The 19,773-nt window shown below is 40.1% G+C and overlaps 3 protein-coding genes across 3 annotated transcripts; 1 reads left to right on the forward strand and 2 right to left on the reverse strand.

Moving 5' to 3' along the window:
- Positions 1-4,993, reverse strand: LOC310924311 (histone H3.3A). The gene is made up of 4 exons (XM_083886007.1): positions 4,909-4,993; positions 2,413-2,542; positions 2,002-2,155; positions 1-1,408 (listed from the first exon to the last, which is right to left on the reverse strand). The coding sequence occupies exons 2-4, from the start codon at positions 2,538-2,540 to the stop codon at positions 1,280-1,282; spliced, it is 411 nt and encodes a 136-aa protein (XP_083742133.1). The 5' UTR covers positions 2,541-2,542; positions 4,909-4,993; the 3' UTR covers positions 1-1,279.
- A 722-nt stretch (positions 4,994-5,715) lies between these two features.
- On the reverse strand, positions 5,716-8,253 carry LOC310925440 (histone H3.3A). The gene is made up of 4 exons (XM_083887396.1): positions 8,168-8,253; positions 7,118-7,250; positions 6,755-6,908; positions 5,716-6,611 (listed from the first exon to the last, which is right to left on the reverse strand). Exons 2-4 carry the CDS (start codon positions 7,243-7,245, stop codon positions 6,483-6,485), a joined length of 411 nt encoding a protein of 136 aa, XP_083743522.1. The 5' UTR covers positions 7,246-7,250; positions 8,168-8,253; the 3' UTR covers positions 5,716-6,482.
- Positions 8,254-8,872: 619 nt separating this feature from the next.
- nop53 (NOP53 ribosome biogenesis factor) lies at positions 8,873-18,483 on the forward strand. Its single transcript, XM_083887392.1, has 12 exons — positions 8,873-9,079; positions 9,499-9,575; positions 10,957-11,059; positions 12,924-13,126; positions 13,700-13,755; positions 13,856-13,951; positions 14,163-14,264; positions 14,356-14,520; positions 14,773-14,948; positions 15,265-15,331; positions 18,092-18,168; positions 18,268-18,483. Exons 1-12 carry the CDS (start codon positions 8,874-8,876, stop codon positions 18,326-18,328), a joined length of 1,389 nt encoding a protein of 462 aa, XP_083743518.1. The 5' UTR covers position 8,873; the 3' UTR covers positions 18,329-18,483.
- The last annotated feature ends 1,290 nt before the right edge of the window (positions 18,484-19,773 follow it).

The following is a 19,773-nucleotide window of genomic DNA, read 5'->3' on the forward strand; positions in this document are numbered from 1 at the left end:
TGTAACATCCATGTATTTACCATCTTTTATTCTTTTATGACAAATCTGGAAATTACAAACATTGCTCAATTGAAACATCATCCTCAGTTTGAAAAAAACAAATTGGACAAAACCTAAAATGCAAGTTAAAAGGGTGACGGGTCAACCTGAGGAACGGTATAAAGATGATCACCTGATCTGGAGGAAAAAAAAATCTGAAGCACAGGGGGAAGTACACAGCAGACATGACTATAAGTCTATTTATTGTCTGTTTGTCATGTAAGTTAATTTAGCTCTATTTAAATATTGACTTTCATATTTTGACTGACTATTGAAGAGAACATTACAAACCTTGATGAACCTTTGTTTTCATAAAAAGGTCCTTTAAAAAACTACTAGTAAAAGTATGTGCACCATCATTGAGCTCTTAACTGGCTTTAAATCATTAGATGAACCCAATTTAAATATCACAAAAACAGGTTCAATGCTTATTGTTAGGAAAAGAGCATTTATACGGGATCAAACTTTGGTGCCAGTCAGTAGCATCAAATTTGAGTAGAAAAATAATCATTATTTCTGTTCTCTGTAATAGTCCATTTCATCCCCCCATCTTCGTGTCTTCCACAGTTTGAAGTGAAAAAAAAACCTCTTGTGCATGAAACTTGATTGGAAGGAAGAGAAAGCCCTGAAACGATAAATCATCTTCTCAAAGGATGCTGATGGACTGATATGATTTGGTGTGGTGATCAGAGCCTGCACTGGAGCAGACACTCAGAGACAGAAGTCCATCCTCAACCTTCATGAGTAGAATAATGCTTTGGAGGCTGGCTGAGTGATGGAGGCAGGAGAAGCTCAGGTAAGTTCTTCTAGCACCTTGCTGCAGAAAAAGACAAGAGTCCCTGAGCAATACCCGTCCTCTTCTCCTGTCTGTACTAATCTCTGTTTGCACTGCTCTAGTCCATCTCTGTCTCTCTCTGTCCTTAAATCATGCTCTTACTCAGAGACAGGATAGTAAAAGTGCAAACAAGATGTTTGCTTGAGGGGATCTTGTCACCATAGAGTTGTACATGTATAAAAAGAGATTACCCTAGAAGACTGCTGCTGGGAGCACTAAGAAAAACACAACTATACACTTTATTTACTCACAATATTACCACTTTTCCTCGACAAACTACTAATACAGGGATAGAGGAAGGTAGAGGGACAGGTAGGGGGCAAAGGGACCGAGAGACAGACTAGTGAAGGAGGGACAGGGGGAGGTGAAAACATGACAAACAAGACCCAGAGGAGAAGAGAGCATTTAAGCACGCTCTCCACGGATACGACGTGCCAGCTGGATGTCTTTGGGCATGATGGTAACACGCTTGGCGTGGATGGCGCACAGGTTGGTGTCCTCAAACAGACCCACAAGGTAGGCCTCACTGGCCTCCTGCAGAGAAAACAAACAGCTGTCAACAGCAGAGTGACTGTTTTACAGTTCTCTTCAAAGAACACAATACAGGATTTGCTCTTTGGTTCCCCCTACAGTTGGTAAGTGGAAATTGTTACAACTGTCGTAAAATATGTAATTGGCCAAGCATTGAGTCAAGTTTTCTTCTTCCTCATGCTTTTTTTCCTTCCTGGTCACTGCTCGTTTTGGGCAATATCACCCCAAACAAGCAGCTGCTGTAACTGCATGATCTCCAGGTGGTTTGGTCCACTTGCAAAAGTGCAGTGTGAAAATTAACCAAGCCAAATGAAGACGTGACATTTTTTGGCATTCCAGGGACAATCCCGGTGTGAACGCACCCTGAGATTCAACATTTAAGGTTTTGTTTGCCATTTGTACAAATTCAGACAGTATTTCCTGCCCACTCACCACACTTAGAAAAACACAATATATAAAAAAAATATCACACAAATTTGGGTATATTACTTTCTACCTGTACTTTAAAAAAAGGTTCTGCTGTCATCTTCAGAGTTGAATGTATGCCTGAGATTGACAATTAACATCACCAGAGTGAACAAGATTTAAAAACAAACCTGCAGAGCCCCGATGGCTGCACTTTGGAAACGCAGGTCAGTTTTGAAGTCCTGGGCGATTTCTCTCACCAGGCGCTGAAAGGGCAGCTTGCGGATCAGCAGCTCAGTGGATTTCTGATAACGACGGATTTCACGCAGAGCCACAGTACCAGGCCTGTTTCAAAAATGAAGTAACAATGAACTACAGAGGACATGGGGAGGAGGAACTGGTTTAAACACATCTTCAAACGCACATGGAAACCAAACACTTAACAGTTGCAACCCTACAGCTGCTTCTAGTGTCTAAAATCTAGATTTACATTTTTTTTTGTGTGTGTTTTATAGACTTACTGCTGTATGTACTATTTTTGTAATTTACTCATGGTCACCATCATCTACACCTTGCCTACAAGCTTTTTTTCCTTGACTCACCTGTAACGATGAGGCTTCTTCACACCACCAGTGGAGGGGGCACTCTTACGAGCAGCCTTTGTGGCCAGCTGCTTACGGGGGGCTTTGCCTCCAGTGGATTTACGGGCAGTCTGCTTGGTACGAGCCATGACTAGTCGAGATCACCGGTGTACGACAAAAACAAAAAACAGAAAAACAAGACACTTAGGTCAATTGAAACATCATCCTCAGTTTGAAAAAAAAAAAAATTAACTGAGCAAAAACTAAAAACGAAAGAGGTGACGGGTGAATCGTCAACTGAGACACAAGCTGCAATGGCGAGTTTTGAGCGGCGTAAAGGAACTTTGAATTGTGCTGAAAGGCTTTTGTGTTGAAAGACTTTGGACTTCAGATTTAGAACAAGCTGGAGGGCAATATTACACCTCTCAGTGTACAGGCTGCCGTGCATTATTATTATTATTAGAGGAAGAAGGCTGTACACTAACTCCGGATTTCCACCGGGTGCGTCAGTGCCACGGTTTTGCTCCGTCCTCTGCCCAGCGTCAATCCCCACCAGGCATGTTATGGCAGCGCAGCGCTACCTTGCGAGCCAGCCGCATTCACGGAAGATCACACTTTTATTCGCCGACATGGAAGAACTGTTTATCTGGCCATCTAAAAAGGAACTGTTGTGTCATAAATTATTTTGTGTTGTGCAACTTCAACAATCAGTCTCTCGTTGTCCATCGTGCTGACTCTCCGAGACCCTTTGATCAACTGACTGTTGACCTGGTATCACCGGTTATGACGTAGTGTTGATGTGAAGTTGTCATAGGCTATATGACCTGCGGATTGTGTTTTATTTTGAAAGGGAGCGGAAGTTTTTTTACTTCGATTCTTTCTCGGACTTGCTGTCTGGTGCGATCTGCTCTGTTTAGCTTGATGCGATTAGCAACGGCGCTGGCAAAAATAGAACTGCTACGGATTGATAGCGATGCTGCGTGGAGAGCCGCTGCTGGGACATTGCTGAGATGTGCCGCAGCACACCCGGTGGAAATGCTCACATTGGTAATATGGTAATAGGTGCAATGCTGCCCCCTCCACAGTTTGCAGTTTCCAATCACATTTGACTTATTCTTCCCATCCCTTGACCCTTCTAGATCACTACTCTAAGTGGTTCTTCATCACAGAGGTTCGGAGCTTCCCATCACAAATCAAAGTCCTTCTTCTAAAAGTGTTTCTGTTGCTCCGTATTCTAACGTATTGACCAGGCTTCAAACCTTGTAGGTGACCAAAGTATAGTTTTTAAACTCCTTGAAAACATAGACTTTGTAAGTGCCCTTTGTAAGTCAACTACCTTTGGATGGTAAACAGACAGACAGATATTCCTTGATTTCAAAGAGATGTTGAGACACAGACTTTTTCCTCTTTTCTCTTCCTGCACTCTTGGGGTTTATTCTCACTGGTCACTGATACATCATCATGGGAGTCAGTAATGTTTACTTTCTTTGTTGAAAGTCGTCAAAGGACTCTTTCCTTTAATAGGCAAGTGTTGTAGACAGGCAGAACAGACAGAAAGGCAGTTTGACAAACCGACTTTCATTGAAGGAGAGATTCACAGCCAACCATCGGTGAACTTAGTGAACCTGGGCACAGTTCAAAGTCCTTCATCTCCATAAATAAAATTTGAGTCAGTTTATATTCTTACATGTTGCATGAAGAAATGCCACAACACAGTGATAATTATTTTCACTATTTATAACGAAATTAAGTTCAAAGATATTATTGCCCCATACAAAATAATTTCAATTATTGTATTTTATCGATCAGTTACTAATTCCATAGCGACATCTTAGATAATGATCATGAACATAACATTTATATTTTGATGTTAAAATATATACTTTATTTATTTATGTATTATTATTATTTGTTTTAATGATATGAAAAGTTGAGCAGGAAACTCTCAAAGTAAGTGAGACCAATAAGTGTCAATCAAAGAGAAAGTGGCGATATTACTGGCTGCTAGACCAATGCGGATTTTAACAGTTCGTGAGTGCAGCAATCACCATGTAGTGGGCGGGCTCTGCAGCAACCTTCCACTGTTGCTATGCCCGCCTACTCTGCTCTCATGATGGCAGCGGTTTGAATGCACGAACAGGATAAAGAGCCAGAGCAGACGAGCAATGGAGTGCTACACAAACAGCTTGACTTTTACCAACAATTGCACTTTCGGTTTTTCGGAAAACAGGAAAAGAAGCCAGAAGAATGTCCACAGATGTCTTAGATGGGCATTCGAAAGCCAAACGACCCCTAATGGTTGCGTGGAACCGAGCTGAACCGGCGCATAATTTGAAACGGAATTTGCCCTCATTTGAACGGCTCCAGGAAAGACCTTTCAGTTCACCGTCGTTTCAACAGCTGCGTTTGTTGTTTTAACACACGACGAAAACAAAAGTTATTCTTTGTTAAATGCGTCACAACACAAAAAATATCGACATTATTCACAGGCACCGTCACACATTTTGAGTAGCTTACCTAGCGACTAAGGCGAGCTGAAGCCGTGAGAAATGTGTTTCGCTCTTCTCTATTTTCTTCGTATCCACAATAGGAAGCAGTGTCCAGCGGGAAAATGGCCGCCGCGTCAATCATCGGTCCCATAATGCAGCAGTGTTTACAACTCGCATATTGCCACTGTCTTCAGGGATTAAACATGTTTTAATGAAACAGACTCTGTATGTTGTCGTTTATAGTTAAACTATATAATTATATATGTATGTAATGTTGACAGTGCTTCTGCTTTTTTTCTATATACTGACCCATCAGACTATAAGTAATAAAGTAATGTGGAAAAGTAAAGTTGTAGTTTGTGACGGTCAGTATGGAGTGTTTCAAACGAATTAATGTAGCTTTTAATTATCTCTGATTTCTCTAATAGTAATACACTTGATTTTAGTTTGTTATGTCTGCTCAAGCAATACAAAATGGAATATATAAAATACCTGGTAGGAGTGCTCAAACCACCGGTGCTAATGGAAGAGGAACAGTGAAAAAAGGGGTTGGAGAACTTGAAAGCAAGCATGACATAAATGCTGTAATTCCAGGTCTAAGCAACTAAGATTAAAATTAATTGAAGAACAGGTTTGTGCCGGTTGTGTGCAACTTCTGTTCTTGGGATACACATATTTTCAAACACTTCTAATCAACTTAGCAGAAAGTGTCTTGACTAACTTCTAAATAAATTAAAACTTGAATTATTTTACAAGTATAATGTGGCAAGTTGTGGGGAATGTCTCATACCATACAGCCCATTTAACCACAAGAATCTGTTTATTATGTTTTTATGTGAATTCTGGGGTACAAATATGTTTTTTTAAAAATGCCTGAAAACATAAATCAAAACAGTAGAAACAAATAGGTTTACCATATCAACCTGAGAGAGGAACCAAAAGTCAAAAACATTAAATGGACATAACATGGCTGAAAATCAAGACATGATCAACAAAGGTCTGCTACATATACGCCGCTCGTAGTCTGTCAAGTCATGCAGTGTCATTTTAGCACAATGTTCAGACAGAATCAAACTTTAGTTTTTTACACTTACAAGTAACAGTAGAAATACACCATTATCGCAAAAAAGGAGAAATTACTACTTTTACCAATTGAAATGAAAAATTAAAACAAAGACCCACTGTATCAACCCATGTGTCTGAAGATAAACATGTCTCAATTTTATTTCCTATACTTATTTCATATCATACTATTCTTGGCTTGCAAAAAACACCCTATTCATAAAGATAACATTGCATTCCTGTGAGTTAGCTAGTAAGAAGTGAGGACCATAACCGTGATTCATAAGTTTTAAACATACATGACAATATCTCTAAGGAAACACTGCTACTAGTAGCACCAAAGAAGACATAATCAAACATTTTACAGTTATCACAATCATGATATATATATATACATTTATATGTATATATATATATGTATATATATATACATATATATATATGCACAATGCATGTATAGAGCCTCAAACCAAATGACAAACTAACAGGGGGAAAGAAGAACGAAAGCGATGGAAAAAGTGGAGGATGAAGGAAAACATTTTAAGCACGCTCTCCACGGATACGACGTGCCAGCTGGATGTCTTTGGGCATGATGGTGACACGCTTGGCGTGGATGGCGCACAAGTTGGTGTCCTCAAACAGACCCACAAGGTAGGCCTCACTGGCCTCCTGCAAATGACAAAATCAAAACAATTTCAGTTGAAATAATTAAAGACGATCATGATTAATTAGTGGGTTTAGTATATATATATATATATATATATATATATATATATGTATATATATTTTTTTTAACAATGAACATTACAGACCTGCAGAGCCCCGATGGCTGCACTTTGGAAACGCAGATCGGTCTTGAAGTCTTGGGCGATTTCTCTCACCAGGCGCTGGAAGGGCAGCTTGCGGATCAGCAGCTCAGTGGATTTCTGATAACGACGGATCTCACGGAGAGCCACAGTACCAGGCCTTTACAATATATGAAATAACAATGAATTATAAAGGAGAACATTGGGAGGAACGAATAACTTCTTATCTTATATCAACAACACCACTAACTTCTGCAATTGTTTTAGTGAGTCTTAAAATTGATGTTGAGATATTGTGTAACAATTTTCTTCCTAGTGACATTTTAATGTTTTGTTCAAATGGTTTGGATTAGGTAAGATATAATCAACCTGTAGCGATGGGGCTTCTTCACACCACCAGTGGAAGGGGCACTCTTACGAGCAGCCTTTGTGGCCAGCTGCTTTCGAGGGGCTTTGCCTCCAGTGGACTTACGGGCAGTCTGCTTGGTACGGGCCATGACTTCTAAAGATCACATGAAGATACATATCAATATTTGCTTCAAATATAACAAAACAAATGTGAAAGATAAAATAAATCAGTGTGTGTTTGATTAAATCAAATTCATCTTAAAAAAAAAAAAATTTAATCTCATTTAACACTGCATGAACTTGTTGGCTTCTAAGTTTGAACATGTAAACAAGTCAAGGAGCATCTTTTTTCCGTATTACTCGGTGTGGCTTATGTAATGACTGTAGCTCGAAGGACAGCGAACATGTCCAATCATGGGACAAATCTTTATCATGTGAGCCAATCACGTTCATGATAAGGGCCTGCGAGGCGGAATATTGTGTATATTTGAACCAATCAACGTGCGAAGACAAGCTAATAAATCCCACCCCTTGCGTACGGGACGTGGGTTTGTTCGATTCTTCACACTGTGCTTCCCGGTTGCGCACTAGCCTTAATCTTTTATTCAGAATAAGCTATTTTCCAGGAAAACTAGGCGTCCCCGCCCGCGCCGAATGCCCAGTGTGAACACACAAACACACCCGAAGACGATGGCTGTCTGCTGGTTTGAAGAGAATGTAAACGGAAAGGGAAAAAAATCGTTGTAGGAAACGAAGAGGTTGATGATAAAAACGACGAGAGAATACAAAAACTGCGACATGAAAGTGGAATTTACTTTTTGAAAATGACACTAGACAAGTCAAGGGATGAACTGATGAACAATATTTTGTCAGATGACCCCTCACTTTAGGCGCATTTCCGAGTTGAATTGGAGCCGAGCTTTTAGGTCCCTGACTCCTCGATCAGGCACATAATAGCTCGACTGCTCTGCGTCTTCTTTTTCACCGAAAATAAACTAAAATCACGTCCATCCGAGAAGTAATGTCACATTAAACGATAGCGTGTAGTTTTATCAACATAGTGATACCTACCTTTGAAAACTTAATGAAAGATTGCAGCTTAAAAAGAGGAATGTATTCTTGAGTCTCTTAAGCGTTGTTCTCGCAGTAAAATGAAGGGAGGGGAAAAAAGGAAAAAAGTACATAGAGCAGCCAGAGACACGTTTCCCATGATGCACCTGGAACAAACATACCACATACATGCAGCAACACAGTAAACACCAACATGACCTCGCTTTTCTAAAATGTCGTTCTCTAACTTTCTCCAAGTCGTAGTTACTGACAATTTTGTTAGTTTAAATTAATAGTTGCATTCAAGTTTTCAGTTTTTATCAGTAAAGAAAAAACGGCAAATAAAGCACTAAAGTGCAAGTGAGATAATATATATGGATGGTGTTTGTGAGCCGTTCAATATTATATTCATATATGAAATAATATGCATTTTATAAGAAATATTTAAAATACAATTAAAGCCATGACACGGATATAGTCTTCAAGGTCATATACAAATACATTATTCAAACAATTCAACATAATCAGACGAAATATTTTTTTAGGCTTATAAACAAGACACAATTATAATTTGGAATGCTGTTTATATAGCATAAGCTTATTATTATTATTATTATTATTTTTTTTTTACATTTACACTGTCGGTCCTGCAGGTGTCGCCACCACATCTCTTCCAGCGTATGAGCACTGAAGAAGAAACGTGTTTCTCTTTAGCTAGTCGTCCAACATGGCTGCCGCCAGGAGGTTGAAACGCGTGGCGGCTTCACAGCCAGGTTTTCTAAATTTCAAGTCATTTTCAGAATCCCAAGAATCGGCCAGCAGTCGAAGAAAACGCGTGAACAGGAATAAGAAAAAGAACTGGAACAAGCACATCGACGTAGATGACGTGGAAGAGTTTTTAGAGGACATCAGGCTCCAGGAGAGGACCACGGGGTACGTTAGCACTAGCTAATAGGACTCAAATTAATGTTACCTCGTCGTGTCTTAACACATTTTATGTGGGTAACATCACATTTTGACTGTACGCGACATAATGTTCCATTAAAAACAGTGTTACAAGCTACACTTTTCAGTATCGGATACGTTTTTATTACTTCGTTAAGTGTACTCGTCTTCGGGCCTGTTGGTATTGTTTTTTGTCTTTGTGTTTTTTGTTGTCTTGATCTGCGTGTCATTTTATTATTTCGTGACTCTAGAAACTTTAGTTATATCTTCAGACGTTTGAGTAGATGTACTTCAGAACTTCAGGCAACTACTTAAGTAAATCATTGTCACAACAAATGTGAGAGCGGAGTGTGTCCATGGAACATGTGGTCATGTTTTTATTCTATTTATTCTACATTTCATTTCAGGGGTTTGCTGTCTGAGAAATCAGATGACACTTTGTTCTTTTTGGATATTGGACAACCGGAGAAACCTGAGCCAAAGGGTAAATAAGTTATGTTATATTTTGATTTGTTGTGCATTATCACTTCACCCCACTGAATGAAGTCTTGTTTTTGATCTCTGTGTGTCTGTGTATTTGTTGTTTCCACATTTGCACTTGCCAATATGACCAACAGAGGCCACCAGAGACTTGTTGCATGAATGGGGACGAAGTTAGAGCTGAAACAATGAATCGATTAATCTGGTTGCAGGAACCATTACTCGAGCAATTCAAGTAACTCGATGACAAAAATTCCTCCAGGCAAAACTATTTAATTCCTATCTTGCGCTTTATGTAGCCTTTTCAGCGCAGGAATCATTGTTCCACATGGACCACACAGCCAAATAATTCCCAAAAAATTCTTATTCTTGTTCGTGTGTTTCTACGACTGCTGACCGATTCTTGGGATTGTGAAAATTACTTTAAATGTAGAAAACCTGGCTGTGAAGCTGCCACCCGTTACAACCTCCTGGCGGCCGCCATTATGGACGACTAGCTCAAGAGTTTCTTCTTCAGTGCTCAAACGCTGGAAGAGATGTGGTGGTGACACCTGCAGTACTGGCAGTGTAAATGTAAAAAAAAAAAAAAATGCACACCCGGATTTCAGCTTCCGCAGTGGTGGAGACGCAGAGTGAAACAGCCCGTAAAAGGCAGAACATGTCCAAAGTGTGGGACCATTTAGTTTTATGGCCGATTCCGATTTTTACATCAGCCATAGCTGATGCCTAATAGAACATCAGAACGTCATATCCTGTGTCGGACTGGGTGTGTCGGCTCCAAAAGTTGTCACGGCGCTAGGTCCTCTTGTACATGCATTTGTATGACTCTTCTGTCCGAGAGCACCGAGACAGTCAAATGGCCTTAAATTAATCGTCGGCTATTTTGATAATCGGTTTGAAGCTTTTTTCATGAATAAAACAATATTTCTGATTGTTTTAGCTTTAGTTTCTTTGCACCATATAACAAAACCATTCAAACGGAATCATTTTGGTTTGTGGACAAAACAAGACGTTTGAGAACATTGTCATTTCCAAGTTTGACAAAAACTGATCAATGGTTTAAAATATAAAAAATAAACATTTTCTGACATTTTATGGACCAAACCATTAATCAAGGAGATAGTCGACAGATGAATCGCTTAGGAAAATAGTTGTTAGATGCAGCTCTATGGGAAGTATGCCATCTCTGATTGCCTTGTTATTGACTCCATTTTTTTAAGGACAGATCAACTACATTATCAATACGTAGTAAAGAATAATATACTGTTGTATTTTCTAAAATAGTACACGTTGAAATGAAATGTCTGACTAACCAGTTATATATTTTACAGTGTGGGCAGTGAGATATGTGCATGGAGTTATTTGATTTTTTTCTCTCTCTAAAGCTGCAGAAATTGAAGAGGGGAAGAAGAGAAAGGGAAAAACATCTCGGCCTCTGAGGATAGACCTGATACTGCAGCATGACTCCCTCATTCCACCTCCTAAGGAGTAAGTACTACCCACAGCCTTGTTCACTTTTCTCTCCCTCTGTGTTTGAGTAAGAAGAAACCCAAAGTAAGGTTGACAAACAGCTTCAGGGTTTCCCCCATTGCCAGGCGTATAATATCATACTTGCCTGTATAAAGGAGTTTATTTAAGCCTTATATAAAATCTACCATAATGATGATGATAATCCATCCATCTATTATCTATTGCTTTATCCTCCACTGGAGGGTCCCAGGGGGTGCTGTGCCCATCTCAGTTGACATAGGGCGATAGGCGAGGTACACCCTGGACTGTTTGCCAGTCCATCACAAGGCCACACATGAGACAAACAACCATTCACTCACACTCTCATGCCTACGGTCAATTTAGAGAGACAGAGAATATAATCATATATGGGGACAAAAAAGTGAGTGGACTGTCTGTGTCTGAGTATTTTCTCTCCTTCCAGTGATGATCCCATCCTTGCGCTCCCAGTATTTCCTTTATGGAAATGTGAAGACCAGCATGGAGCTCAGATGATTGTTGTGTGAACAGTCATCTGGGATCTGAGGAAACACTATAGAAAACTTAAGGTTAAAGATGTGTGAGGAGATGAATGGAAATCAACAATCAATAGATCAATAGATTACAAATAATCATAAATAATGTTATTGGTAATACTATATACACTAGATTTATGACATGCATCATTCACCTGCTGTGGCATGAGTATGCAAAAAGCTACAGTCACTCTAAATTGACTGTAGTGTCCCTAAATATGCGTGTTTTGGACTGTGGGAGGAAGCTGGAGAACCCTGAGAAAACACACACACTCACAGGGAAAATGCAAACTCCATGCAGAAAGGCCCTTGTTCCAACCAGGGCTCGAACCCAGGTCTCCTTGCTGCAAAGGCAAGAGAAATTTAATATAAAAGAGCATCCATATCGGAGTAGTATCTTTATCGACCGATATCCAAATACCAGGTTTCGGGATTGGATCGTAATTGAAAAAAAGGGGATTGGTGCATCCCCAGTCCATGCAGGGAGGTAGCCACATATTTTTAACCAGATAGAAATCAACCTAATGAGATCAAAATCCTGTAAACCATGTCAAAAGTAGTATATGGTGCAGGGTTAGGAGATGGGTTACAAACAATAATTTTGACAAAAACAATACTTTATCAAGTTGTCTTGACATTTAAACTGCAGGGGTTGAGGTCTGTTTTTACCTTGGGAAGTTAAGATTGATGGGATGCTCTCTGGTAATTCACTAAAGTTTGAGAATGCATTCAATGCATGGTTCAGCCATATATAGGTTTTGATTTTATTTAAATTTCCAATAGTTATTTTGTTTTTCTTTTTTTTTTCTCAGGTTTCTGTAGTGACTTTATGACCAATAAAAATTTGCAGACTGATTGCTCTGGTTGACCATACGGGGGCTGCCGTAGTGACATTCTTACTCAACGGCAATTTTTTCCACACCTGCCAAAATCGTTTGCACGTTACTGTGCATTATCTGAAGGTATCTTTACCCGACATCTTTAATTGACGGTTCACAAAATGAGCAAGCTCTCGACATCAGTCAAATCCTTTTAACAAGAAGAAATGTCTGAAGAGACTCATCAACTCATTCATGTGCTCCCTGTATTTCCTTCATGGGCATGTGAACACACATGAGCTCAGGAGACAGTTTTGTGAACAGTGTCATGAGATCTTAGGATATACAGATACATACCATAGTGTTAACACTGATTTTAAAAAAAACTTGCAGAGTTTCCTTCCCCTTCTTGCATCAAATGTTTGCCATCATATCTCATGTTATCTTTTTCATTGACCTCCTTCTGCCCTACATAAATTAGTTTTTCCATCTCATCTGCTTTTACCCTAGTGTGCTGGCCTACCAACAACCAAATGCCAAGAAACTCCGTCGCATTGCCCAGAAGGCCGAGCAGCTGGCAGCTAAAGGCGTGGTGCCCCGGAGGCAGAAACGGCTGCTGAACATACGGCCAGTTGACAGAGTGGCAAAGAAAGCGGTGACAGAGGCCAACAACAACCCAAACAGAGAATATTATGACATATGGGGACAAAAAAGTGAGTGGACTGTCTGTGTGAGTGTTTTCTCTCCGTCTCTCTCCTTCCAGTGATGATCCCATCCTTGCGCTCCCAGTATTTCCTTTATGGAAATGTGAAGACCAACATGGAGCTCAGATGATTGTTGTGAACAGTCATCTGGGATCTGAGGAAACACTAAAGAAAACTTAAGGTTAAAGATGTGTGAGGAGATAAATGGAAATGGATAAATTCATCAATCAATAGATCAATCGATTACAAATCAACTTAAATAATGTTATTGGTAATACTATATACTGTACATTTATGACATGCGTCATGCACCTGCTGTGGCATGAGTATGCAAAAAGTTAATTTCACAAAAAAGGCTAAATGTCCTCTGCCGTTGGGCAGAAAGTAAAATGTGTGTATGTGTGTGTATATGTATAGTGCATCCCTAATTTCTAAAATGTGGAGATTATCACCACCCATTTGTCAACTCCTGCCCATGTCTTATATTAAACAAGAAGCATTTAGATGAAGAACAATGATAAACAAATGGCTAACTGGTTAATGATGAAACTTCTTATCCTTTCATTTTTGTTTGAAACACAGGCAAAGATTCAGCCGACCCATGGTACCTTCAACAGACTGGCAAGAAGCCTGTCAAGGTGAGATGATTGTCTTGGGTTTATATTTACTAGTGCACATAGTGGTGTTTTTGTTTATTTGTTTTTTTTTTTACTTATATGAATTCTGTGGTATTGGCAGCGTCCAGAAAAGATGAACGCAAAGCCGTCTCTTATCCCTGCTGTGGAGGTGATCGCTCCAGGAGGATCCTACAACCCAGACTTCTTCTCTCACCAGGTAACATCAGTGCCTACTGTACATAGACAGTAGACTGTAGTGTAAAGCAGCTTTGAATGGTCATCAAGACTAGAAACGTGCTATAAATTCAGACCATTTACATCGCTGCACACACGGAATGGGGAAAGACCTTGCATTCATTCAAGAATATGGCTTATATCTTCTCTTCATGATGTGTCTTTTTTCCTCTGCTCCCTCACTCTGAACACAGGCCCTGCTGCAGGAGGCCCATGAGGTGGAGGTAAAGAAAAAAAAGGAGGAAGACAAAATAGAGAGACAGTTGGCAGTCAATAAAGATGACACAGCTACAAAGGTACACATGGTGGTCCAATCTATTCATTCATTCAGTGTAAATGCACTGGAACCTTTTTATGCAATCTAATGTAGGCATTTGTGTTCTGCAGGAGATGACCCTGAGAGAAGAGGTGGAGGGTCTGGTAGAAGAGGATAATGAAGAAGATGAAACGGCTCCTAACGAGGAAGAGGAGGACGTGGCAGTGGGTGGCATTGCACTGTCACAGAAAAAAACTGAGAGACAGAGGAAGAAAGACAGGGCAGAAAAAATTAAGGTACACACAATTCATACTTATATGAAAGGCTTTAAATGAACTGTAAACATTTACATTTTAAATAAGTCAGCTTCAAAGATTGTTTGGATATGTGTTCCAGTTGTTGAGGACCTGCAGTGTTTGAATGCAGCTACAGATTTAATGTCATCCGTAAAAAACTGAGCACACGGTAACTTCTAGCAAGTGCTTTGAGAAGATGGCATATTCTAGTCATATTCGACTCAATTATTCCTCCTCCTCTTCCCATACCAGGAGCAGCGGCGGGCGGCTAACAAACGGCAGATGGACTTCCAGCAGCAGCTCTTCCAGCTCCGCTCCATCAAGGCATCTCTCAAACAGCAGGAACAGAATACAATGAGCAAACAAACACAGCGCAAGGCAAACCAGGAGGCCCAGAAAAGCCAGCCCAGACGCCTCGGCAGACTCAAGTAAACATGAGCCTCACCTGTTCATGTGTGACATATGGGGTATTTCAGTGATTTAGTGTATTTATATTATTTTGTGTATTTATATGGTTAATCAAAATACCGTCTTGGGACTGGGTTCTCGGCTAAGGGGTCACAACTGACACATAGTCGGTACCTTAATGGCACTTTTCCACTATTCAGTTTGACTGTTTGGGTTGTTTTCGAGGCGGAGTTGACATACCATGGCAGAATGAAAATGCCCTATTGGTTATTTCAGCAGGGTGCAATGGGTCACTTGTTTACATGGTGAACGCTTGTCTTCTGTCATTCTTTGCAGGTTCCAGCCTCAGGACCTGGAGATTCAGTTGAGTGATGAGCTGGCTGGCTCTCTGCGACAGCTCAAGGTACTTGACCATCTGTTATGTGCTTTATGCTCATCCACATTAGGGCTGTCATGTTTTATTTGAGATGCGATTATACTTTGAGCGTAGGATGTAAAGTTCACATTCAAACTGTAATTACCTGCTTGAAATCTAAATGCTGCAATCCCAAGTGCATATGTAGTATTAGAGTCCAGCAGAGGGCGTCATTTCCCATGACTGTCAGCTGCAAAAGCTACAGCAGTATACAAACATACACAAGGCTGCTTTGGTCGATAAACATATAATGCACAAAGTAGGCCTGTCACGATAACAAATTTTGCTGGACGATAAATTGTCTCAGAAATTATTGCGATAATCGATAATATTGTTGTTCTGAGATCATTTTCATCTAATACAATGATAATGGTATAATAATACAGGTACACCTTTTCAAAGAGAAATAAACTTTGATTTTTAAAGAATATTTAACACTAGAACACAATAAATTAACAAACAAGCAAAAGCAATAAATAAAATGGGTTAGCTGCACTCTGCTGTGGTAGGCTACGCCAGGAGTCCCGCCTCCCCACACACCATGCGACTGACAAGTGACTGATATGAGGGTTCACTCATCGTTACTCTGGCTTTACACGGCAACGCTCCCGGGTGAAACCGACACAATCTTTTATCAGATGTGCCTTTCGTGTAGACGGCGACGGCGTTTTTGGGGCTAAAAAATGAACCCACCCTCCAGAGTGGAAATCTTAAACCTGGGGCGAATGTGGTGCCAACTTCAGCATCGTGTCAGCGTGAGCAGCGCTGGCGCGTTCCCGTCTAAAGGGTTGACAGCGGAGCGTTTTTTATAGATTTCCACTCTGGAGGGTGGGTGATACCGATCCAGGAGTCATTTCAGCAAATACGCCGAGTCAATGTTTTGGTTTTCGACTGTGGGCTACTCAGCGCTACTAGAAAGAAGTATAAGGAAGTTTCAGCGCATGCGCACGCTCCTGGTGTTGTTGTATGGCAGTGCTTCTCAGCGCCACCTAGCCACCTGGCATGCATACTACATCAAATTTCACACACTTTAGGACCCGAGAGGGTGACGGGGAAAACCAAAAAGCATGCAAATGGCATTTATCGCGGCCAGAAAAATGATCGAGCTCATTTTAATTATGGTGCGATTAATTGATTTATTGAATATCGCGACAGGCCTAGCACAAAGTAACCATAACTCTGTTCACTGCCTCATGACTATCAGATGTTTAAACATAGACCTATTGTAACATTACATTTTATTTAAAAGCCGTCAGGGCTTCCTCCTGTTGTTAGTGATCCTCTGTTCATTCCATTGTACTCTGCTGAACGCTGTATGTTAGGAATACCAGGGTTTCCCACTGTCATGAAATTTGTGGATTAGTTTTAAAAATATAGTTATAGTTTTCCGGTCCTAGAAATGGTTTGGAATAAAGTGAACATTTTGGAAAAGTGTTTAATTAGGGATGGCCCGATCCAGAATCAAGTACATCAGATATGAGACTCCAAGCTGTATGAATGTTAGAGAAGACGGCAGAATTTATGTCTAAACAACTGGGCCTGAAATTATTTACAGTTTCAAAGACCAGCAATCATCACAGGTGTCATGTGTAACATGTGGTAAGGATTATTGTTCACTCATGAGTGAAGTTATCAAGCTCCAACAGGATGCTAATCTGCAGAAATGCCAGGCCAGTGCCTTTTTTTGATAATTTGTGGCTTTCAAATAGCAAATGTATGCGAATATGGATATTGACTGATGTATTCCATTTAAAATTTCATGTTAAATTTTTGCTACACTGCCTGTGATGGGGCTGGCACATCCAAAAAAGAGCCTCATTACTGTCACTATAAGGGCCAACCTTTGCACTGTTGGAGCAACAATTATTAATATTTTTAAGTAATGATAACTGCAAAGTGTCATGTGAAGTTATCAATTAAAATATTTTTTAGAAGTAATTCATATTTTATCTCCACTGCAGTAAGGTTTTAGGAAACCTAGCACAGTTACTGCTGCCCTCGAGGTTTTAACGATTTTGAGTCTCTGGACTAGAAAAAACTGTGCGACTATTGATCTGTTAAAAGCTTTTGTCACAGTGGACCATAGGATGATGATCATTCATCAAATTGGTATGTCTACTCAGGCAGCATCCTGGTTCACCAACTAACTGACTGATGGATTACAGCGGAATAAAAAAAAAAAAAATTCTACATCATCGCTCCCTTTGCATGGAGCACTAGGCAAACTGAACTGAAAATGCCTGACCTGATTTCACTTGGAGATATTTCTTATTGAAAATACAACTAGAAACCATTCTTTACCAGCTCTTTAAATGCGTGGCAGTGTTTTGTCTAAAATTATTGTTTGTAATGCGTCTCCTAAATCTGTGCCGTTTCATGACTTTGATGGGCTCCTGACCTCTTTGCCAGGTCACCCTTGGAAAAGAGCTTTTGGTCTCCATGGGTTTTTATTAGGGATGCATCGAAATTAAAATTGTTGGCCGAAACCAACTGTGCTGGCTGCAGTTTTTGCATGTCATCATAACATCCTATTGTGGTCGTTTTTTCTGGTGTCAAGTCTTTCGGCTTGACAGGAAAGCCCTTTTTTTAGCAATTTTTGGCCGAAATGTTTTGGTGCTTTAGTTTTTGTTTAGTTAAACAAAGGTTAAACCATTAAAAAAAATCGACAACGAATTACAACTTGTTTTTTGTGAAAAGTGACAGCCCTATTGCATGTTAAGTCTAACTTGTACTACTGTGACTCTGCAGCCAGAGGGCAGCGTCCTCAAGGACCGCTTCAAGAGTATGCAGAAGAGGAACCTGATTGAACCTCGAGAAAGAGCCAAGTAAGGACTTGTTATAAAAAACATGTCATCAAATACCTCTGTGATGTTCAGCTTCAAGAGATGTTTACTGATTAAAATGCATGTCTCCCCCCCCCATAGGTTCAAGAGAAGACACAAGCTGAAATATGTGGAGAAGAGGGCTTTCAGAGAGATCAGTTAGGACCACAATGTGACCCTCAAACCACAGGAGCTGAGGATCTTGCCAACATGTAAAGCCACAAGTGCAACATAATGGAACTGTGTATATACAATTAATAACTGCTGATGACCTGTCTGTACTTTTCTGAATATTACTCCTTCTTACCAATAAATATTTCAACAACAAATGTCGTTCTACAATTTGTGTCAACCTGAGCACCATTGTTTATAAAGTGCTTTACCCGTGTTGATCACTCGAAGGTTGCAGTTCACGCTTTAATACCGTGCATCTGTGTGCATACCCATTCACATACTTTAGGCTCAGTTGTCAGAAGCAATATGTCTTGAACAACACATCGGCATTTTGAACAGCAAACCTGGGAATCAAACCCACAACCTTCCAGTTGATAGACGCCTCGCTCTGCCACTGAACGACGGTCAGCCAACAAAATAGATGGACTAACAACAAAAATTTTGTGTACTGCGTAAAAACTTCGGACTGAGTGTAGATTATAAATATCGTAATTCATACAATCCTGTAACCAAGGTATTTAGTGTATATGAACACAGAAGCACATTAATGTTTTTTGATCCCACCTTTGCTGGTTAAAAAACTGAAGTGTGGATGTGTTGATTCCAACCTGCCACTTAAAAATTGGCTTGCAGTGATCTGCGAGTGTAAATGAACACACAGAGGGTGTCTCATGGTGCTTGGAGGTTTGTCAGAGCCTCTTATCTGTTAATCAGTGCGAAAATGCAATTTTACCTTCAGAGTCTGTCGAACCCCCACCCACTGATTGACCCACCGTCCACCGGTCAGTTGATCTCCCTTCTTCACAGGACAGTGGCAGCATCTCCAACCTCATCAACATAATGTTTTTATGCCAACTAGTCTCTGATGACTAAACCCATAGACCTGTAAAGCTTCTGCATGTCCCCAAAGAACCTCTGTCTCTACAGGGTTTAGTGCAGGGACTATAAGAGTAAATGTGGATTATGTCAACACTCTAATGGCCAGCATTTGTGTGTCAATTAGTGGAATCAATAATTATATTTTAAATGATGCTGATTTAATCTAATGTATGTGACATCTGATAATACATTTCAAAGACACGAGATGGTGATAAATGTAAAAAAAAAAAAACTATGATAAGATGTGAGAAATAAGAGGATACACAATCATTTCATTACAGACAGTTACAGCATTATTACAGAAATGTCTATACAGTTAATGGCAGTGTTTTCTGTGCATTCATGGCAGCAGTGTCATTTTGTCTAATGTCCTCCACCGCACCCTCCTCACGTGTGAGACACGATGTTGGCAGGTTGTCTTGGCATTGGGTGGGATGGATTATGTGTGTGCGTGTGCTATTGCAGTCACCCAACAAAATAGATTACGACTCATCCAGTCTGGGGAGTCCTAGATTTTCCATTAATTCCAATGTTTCCTCATTTTTTTTTTTTGTT

The sequence above is a fragment of the Microchirus variegatus genome, assembly GCF_963457635.1.
Source record: "Microchirus variegatus genome assembly, chromosome: 3".
NCBI lineage: Eukaryota > Metazoa > Chordata > Actinopteri > Pleuronectiformes > Soleidae > Microchirus > Microchirus variegatus.

Excerpts from the sequence above, each read along its gene's own strand:
- LOC310924311 (XM_083886007.1), bottom strand. The coding sequence starts at position 2,540 with ATGGCTCGTACCAAGCAGACTGCCCGTAAATCCACTGGAGGCAAAGCC. Across the intron at positions 2,156-2,412 it reads AAGAAGCCTCATCGTTACAG|GCCTGGTACTGTGGCTCTGC; the intron begins GTGAGTCAAGGA and ends TTTTTGAAACAG. Across the intron at positions 1,409-2,001 it reads CAGCCATCGGGGCTCTGCAG|GAGGCCAGTGAGGCCTACCT; the intron begins GTTTGTTTTTAA and ends TTTTCTCTGCAG.
- LOC310925440 (XM_083887396.1), bottom strand. The coding sequence starts at position 7,245 with ATGGCCCGTACCAAGCAGACTGCCCGTAAGTCCACTGGAGGCAAAGCC. Across the intron at positions 6,909-7,117 it reads AAGAAGCCCCATCGCTACAG|GCCTGGTACTGTGGCTCTCC; the intron begins GTTGATTATATC and ends TATATTGTAAAG. Across the intron at positions 6,612-6,754 it reads CAGCCATCGGGGCTCTGCAG|GAGGCCAGTGAGGCCTACCT; the intron begins GTCTGTAATGTT and ends TGTCATTTGCAG.
- nop53 (XM_083887392.1), top strand. The coding sequence starts at position 8,874 with ATGGCTGCCGCCAGGAGGTTGAAACGCGTGGCGGCTTCACAGCCAGGT. Across the intron at positions 13,756-13,855 it reads CTGGCAAGAAGCCTGTCAAG|CGTCCAGAAAAGATGAACGC; the intron begins GTGAGATGATTG and ends TGGTATTGGCAG. Across the intron at positions 18,169-18,267 it reads GAACCTCGAGAAAGAGCCAA|GTTCAAGAGAAGACACAAGC; the intron begins GTAAGGACTTGT and ends CCCCCCCCATAG.